The sequence below is a fragment of the Cetorhinus maximus genome, chromosome 13, assembly GCF_964194155.1.
Source record: "Cetorhinus maximus chromosome 13, sCetMax3.hap1.1, whole genome shotgun sequence".
Lineage (NCBI taxonomy): Eukaryota > Metazoa > Chordata > Chondrichthyes > Lamniformes > Cetorhinidae > Cetorhinus > Cetorhinus maximus.
The window spans coordinates 93,152,607-93,158,606 of record NC_135891.1 but is presented as its reverse complement, the minus strand read 5'-3'; the positions used below and the strand labels follow the sequence as shown (position 1 = coordinate 93,158,606).

The 6,000-nt window shown below is 41.5% G+C and overlaps 1 protein-coding gene across 2 annotated transcripts in view; it reads right to left on the bottom strand.

The window, feature by feature from the left end:
* Positions 1 to 1,180: 1,180 nt before the first annotated feature.
* sppl2 (signal peptide peptidase-like 2) overlaps positions 1,181 to 6,000 on the bottom strand; it is a 38,318-nt gene continuing 33,498 nt past the window's right edge. The window contains exons 14-16 of one of the 2 annotated variants that reach the window (XM_078555803.1): positions 5,458 to 5,618; positions 3,526 to 3,585; positions 1,181 to 1,885 (exon numbers count right to left, since the gene is read on the bottom strand). In XM_078555803.1, coding sequence (XP_078411929.1) covers positions 1,709 to 1,885; positions 3,526 to 3,585; positions 5,458 to 5,618 — 398 coding nt within the window. In that variant the 3' untranslated portion in view covers positions 1,181 to 1,708. Of the gene's footprint in view, positions 1,886 to 3,525; positions 3,586 to 5,394; positions 5,619 to 6,000 lie in introns of both variants that reach the window. The other variant, XR_013578487.1, reaches the window with a different exon arrangement.

Genomic DNA, 6,000 nt, shown 5'->3' with positions numbered 1-6,000 from the left:
AGAGATAATTATGTCTGCTTTGTACAGAGGCAGTATCTGTTTCTTAACCACATTAAACAGCACAAAAACTGCAAGATTAGTGTTAAATTAATATTCCCAATCTGTGCTAAATTAATTCATTTCAGCTGTTGCCATAACAGCTGATGCTCTAATTGGCCTCAGCACCTCTAGGTTAAGAAAGAAAAGCAGTATGGGTTCTTGCTTTTGATCAGTATCCAGTGGGTGCATAGATGTCAGATGCAGACATTATTGGGCTCAGCACTGATGGTCCCATGGGCAAATAGCTCGTTTACTTAAGAAATGGGGAGCTGGTTAGGTTAGATGGCTACTGTGTGGTTTAGAATAATGCCAGCTTGGGCTCGATTCCCATTCTGGCTGAGGTAGTGTTGGGACCTGCCTCCTCATCCTGCCCCTGAGTGGAAGGCAATGGCAAACCACCACTGACAAAAACCGCCAAGAAAATGGCTCAGGATGAAGCATCAGCAGCCAATGAGCCAAGAACCTGCCTCTGAGCGGGGCAAACATGAATGAACAAACTCGAAAAATGGTCACTTGAATATGAGACTTGAGGGTAACTGACAATCACAAGATGATTTCCCAGCAAGAGTCTCCACATCTTGGGAAAGAGAGGAAATTAGCAAGATATTAAAAAAATGCATGTAAGGAGATCATGTGGGAATGCTAGCTTAGCCTATCAAGTTTTACACTTGTCTTGTGACAATGTTCTGTTTATGAAATATGGGCCAGGCTAGATGGACCAAAAGGCCTTACCAGTCCTGTAGATTCCTGTCTCTGTGCCATAAACATGACTTTCAGATGCATAGCTTCTGTCATTTGAAACCCAAACACTGACACATGCTTTGTTTAGGTGATATCTAAAAGATCACATCACTGATTACTAAATTCTGAACTCTTCATCTATCAACTAAATGGTGCAGTGATGGCCACAGGCATCTCCTCACTGAGATGTCAGCTAGAAATGTACAACATACGAGACATTGTTAGGTGGGGAGTCTGCCATAACATTTTGAGGATATCCTCACTAAATGTACTCTTATAAAGGAGAAATTGTTCTGCCTTCCAAACCTTCTTATGGTTCAGCAGTTTGTCATTTATGAGGAATAAAATTGGACGGTATCTCTATAAATATTTGCACAATGACTATCAAGCCTGCCTGTTACTGGTTGAAGTCATAATATTCAAAGGGTCTTGGAATATGGAATTACAAGTTTTTTCTAACAAATCGTCTTTAACTACAAACATTTAGCTCTTATAAGAATGAGGGTCATTGCATGACTGGCACTGACAGTTTGAGAGCAAAGGTAGTATGAGGGAAGTCTTTGTATAGTTGGCCCTGACGATGAGGAAGTGTGAATAGTTTAACAAATATGGGGAGGGGTAGTCATTGTACAGCTGGCTGTCATAGTTTGGGCGCAAGGATAGTTTGAGTTGGGATAGTTGCATACTTCACCCCGATAGCTTAAGATTGGAGGACAGTTTGGATAAGATTTGAGAAGGTCATTGCAAACCTGGCCTTGATGGTTCGGGAGTTGTTCAGTAGGTAAAAGTGTACTCAGCTGGCATCCCACTATGTGGTTCAGTTTACACGTGCAATAGAGATCTATTCAGTTTGATATAAACCCACTATGAGCATATTTGAAAATTGTATATAAGTACATTATCAGCATTACGACTGGCTGGTTCTGTCTCATGGCAAAAAGTTCTCACAAGATTCAATTTCATTTTCATTGATGGATCCTGTGAATCCTGCTGGTGGATCGGTCAGGGTTTCCTCCTCATGGTGGGGAGAAGTCGGAGCTGACTTGTTGGAAGGCTGTGGACAGCTGTCGGGTGCCAAAGACATAGGCTGCGGGGGTAGTTCGTCCTGCAACATTCAAATAAATGAAAGTAATGGTCAGTATGGTACAATTCTAAATCAATTAACCATGATCAGATGTTTAATTGCTGACCATTCTTCACAGGACCAACACTGCATCCAAATCAAACCAAAGTTGTAGTTTAACCTCTTTGATGGTTCCGTGGGTAAATGTATTCTGTCTTATGGTTTTTAAGCTGTATAGGCCAGATGGTCTTAGGTCCAGGCACTGATGTTTGCCATGTTGGCTATGTGATCTAGGACAGTAATTGGGGCACCGCATTTGGTTTCAGTGCATTACAACAGTGACTATAGTTCAGAAAGAAACGTACTTCATTGGGGCCATCATTAAGACCGCCTGCTTTCACTTCTGTAATACCACCCGACTTTGCCCCTGCCTCAGCTCATCTACTGCTGAAACCGTCATTCATAATTTTGTTACCTCTAAACTTGACTATTTCAATGTAACTCCTGGCTAGTCTCCCACATTCTACTTGAAGGTCATCCTTGAGGTCATCCAAACCTCAGCTGCCAATGTCTTAACTTGCACCGTGTTCTGTCCCCTATCATCCCTGTGTTTACTGACCCACAATAGCTCACAATCGACCAACATAATTCAGTTTGTTGTGTTTGTATGCCAGCTTCCCATGTTTACACTATTCACACCAGCTCCATTAACCTGGGGCAGTCTCTTTCTATGTATCTACAATTTTGCCAATGGAGTAGAAGCAGTTTTCACAATTTAAGTAGGAGGTGGAGGTGTAGATGGGTGTCAGCACGAGCACTAAATTATGTTTCCAGAATTTGGATATCAAAGAAAACTTTGAATGGAATCCAACAAGGCAGCAGAGCCTCTCCCTACCCCTTCCAGCCCACAAAGAACCAGACATTATATAGCTGAACTAGGTTATACAGCACCGAGCCCCACTGGACTGTACATTACCAAACTACTAAGTTACAGTCACCCAGCATTATGCAGCACTAAGGTGCACTGGGTTACACAATATTGGGTTACATAGCACTGACCCTTGTTACATTATACCACACTAGGTTATGGAGTACTGAGTCTTACTGGGCTGTAGAGCAACAAAATGTGCTGGATTTATACACACTGAGGGGAGATGGTGGTGTAGTGGTAATGTCACTGGGCTGGCAATCTAGAGGCCCATTGGTTCAAATCCCAATTTAGCAGCTGGTGGAATTTGAATTCAATTAATAAATATGGATATAAAGTTTGTCTCAGTAATGGTGACCATGAAACTATCATTGATTGTTGTAAAAACCCATCTAGTTCACTGATGTTCTTTAGGGAAGGAAATCGGCCATCCTTACCCGGTCTGGCTTACATGTGACTCCAGCAACGTGATTGACTCTTAACTGCCCTCTGAAACAGCCTAACAAGCCACTCAGTTCAAAGGCAATTAGGGATGGGCAATAAATGCTGGCCTTGCCAGCGATGCCCACATCCCATGAGTGAATTTTAAAAAAGACTGAGCCACTTTATGTTATGCAGCACTGGGTTCCAGAGCACTAACAGAAGTTATATGCTGCTTCTGCTTGAAGTGTATTCAATTAATACATTAATTTTAAACAGTTGTTCGAAAAAATTTAAAGATTCTCTTGGTTTGAATAACTTCAGGCAGACTTACCAGCTTGGATGTAGTTGGAGGTGGTGAAGCAACACACAAGGTGGCATCATGTGAACTGGTCTGAAATTTCATATAAAAAGAGAGATAATTTTTTAACGCGAAATGACTTTTTTAAAAAAAACCTCCCTTTTCTTCATTCAATTTTCCAGTGATCCAAAAGGTTTAGGAGCCCATTGCTGATCTACTAAAAATTATTTTACAGCATAAACTCCAGGGGACTCTGAATTAAAATTGCAGGAGACCAGAACTAAATTCAGGTTCAACCATCAGGCACGGGAACAGTGCAGTACTGCAGCTGGTCTCAGCAGCCTAGGGGAGGAGGGAACATTCAGCCAGACACACGCTGCCTAGTCTCACACACAATAAATGATCACTTGGATGAGCTTTTACAGTCCAGCCATTCCCCATGGGGCTGTAAACAAGTAGGATCCACATTCTGTGAAAGGAGTGGGCAGAAGATGAGTCAACTGGGGAACAAAATTATGAAAATGTGACATACTAAAAGCTTTTGAACACGACCTATACATCATTATGAAATCTTTGGCCACTCGGCGGATTTTTCTGAACAATAGGCATCTAACACGTGCAGAAGCCAACAACCGTATTTAAGAATCTCCAAGCCGAGCTATTTAGAAATCCACAGCCGCCTGCATGGCTCCTTCTTGAACAATAGGGAATTCATACTCACCCTATTAGGGCACATTCCATACAAATAGGCACAGAGCTTAAATGCAGGTTGGCAGGGCTACGTTTTAAAGGAACCCCAAGTGTGCACAGAAAACAGATATAGTAAAACCAGCTAAAACTATGCAGCTTACCAAAGCCACTTCCCATTGCTTGACCAGCTAGGAACACCATTAGGGCTTTGGCCTGCAGGATAAATTGGAGCCAAGTGGGAAGAATCCTAATCCCTAGGGACAAGTTTTGAGCAAATGCCCTGAGGCATTGCAAACCCACCTAGTTCTGCTACCAGATTGCCACGTCTATCATGGAAATTTGAAAGGTGTAACATCTTGCACCCAAATTAACCCCAAGATCATCCTGCCAACTTCCCCACCAAGGAGGATCTTCACTATTTGTGTGTCTGTCTGTGAAATGTCCAAATTGGAGACACTAACAGCGGCAAGACTGTCATCAGGCAGGTGACAGCTGCAAAAAAAGTCACCAAATCCTGATAAACAGGGATATAGACAGACCCAAGGATTAACAAACCAAATCAACAAAATGTCAAAAACCATATCAGTAAGAATTTTCACAGTTGTATGTTAGAAAAATCAAAGATTCGAATGAAATTAAATTAACCCATTTAAAAAACAGGTCACATGTTAATCTGCAACAAAAGTCTGCTCAAGCAATTATATCTAATGCTGATAATGTAAAGCTCACTGGTATTGTGAGGGATGTTCTTTTAAAGGTTAGAGATTAGGACAAGTAGAGGGATTTTACAAGCTAGTGGTGTACTTTATCTGGGAATGTTTACTGGAGGAGTATAGAACGTGTTTTATTCTGTACCTTTACCACATTACCTTACCTGGGAGTGCTTAATGCCAATAATGGGAGGCAAAAGTAAAAGAAGTGCCCACTCCCCAGCACTCAGGTCCTTTGGCTCAATCAGCACAAAATGAGCAATAACATAGCAAAATTTCAAAGCCCAGTTTCCAATAAAGGTCTTAGTCTTTCCTACTTAAAAGTGTAGATCGGACTTTGAATCAGACAGACACTGAAACTGAGAGATGTTTAATCATAAATGGCTTTTCTTAGGTGATATGAAGGTTTCAGGAGACCCCAACATGATTAAACCCTGTTATCAAACTTCACACCAGTCCCAAGATAGACAGGCATGATGGAAGAACTGCAAATCTACTCAACTTTATTGTTATATTTTTGAAAAAAAAAAAATCTTCTATGCACTCATATCAAACTGGTATTCACCGCAAATCCACTTCCGTTCCAGAACATTGCCACTTCTTTGCGCCAGCAAGCCACACAAATGCTAGTGATCAGAGTGCATGGGACCAGGTAAAGAAGCGCTGGCTGACCCGTCTGCATCAGTGCCAGGGCAACAAAGGTAATGAGAAGACCGATGCCGTAGGCTGTGGAAGAGAACAGAGACTTGAATGTACAACAAACACTTGAAACATGAAAAGCTGTAGAAACTAGAAAAATCACACACCATTGTACAGTACTCGATCTCTTTCAACTGCATACATTTAATAATTGCGCTAATTTAGAATCTGTCTCATATCCCTCCTGGACACTGTACAGGCTCCTTCTGTGAATATCAACCACCAAATTCAGGCTCTAGTTCTAATTTTCCTTTTGAAACTTCCAGTCCACTGTTTCCGCTTCCATTTTGGAGTCATGTCTGCTTCACCACTTTGGTCTTTCCAAAGCCTTCATTCTCTCCAACATCTTGAAAGCTATTATTATAGGCCATTAAATCCATTAACTGCCTCCTACACAAGTAATTAACAG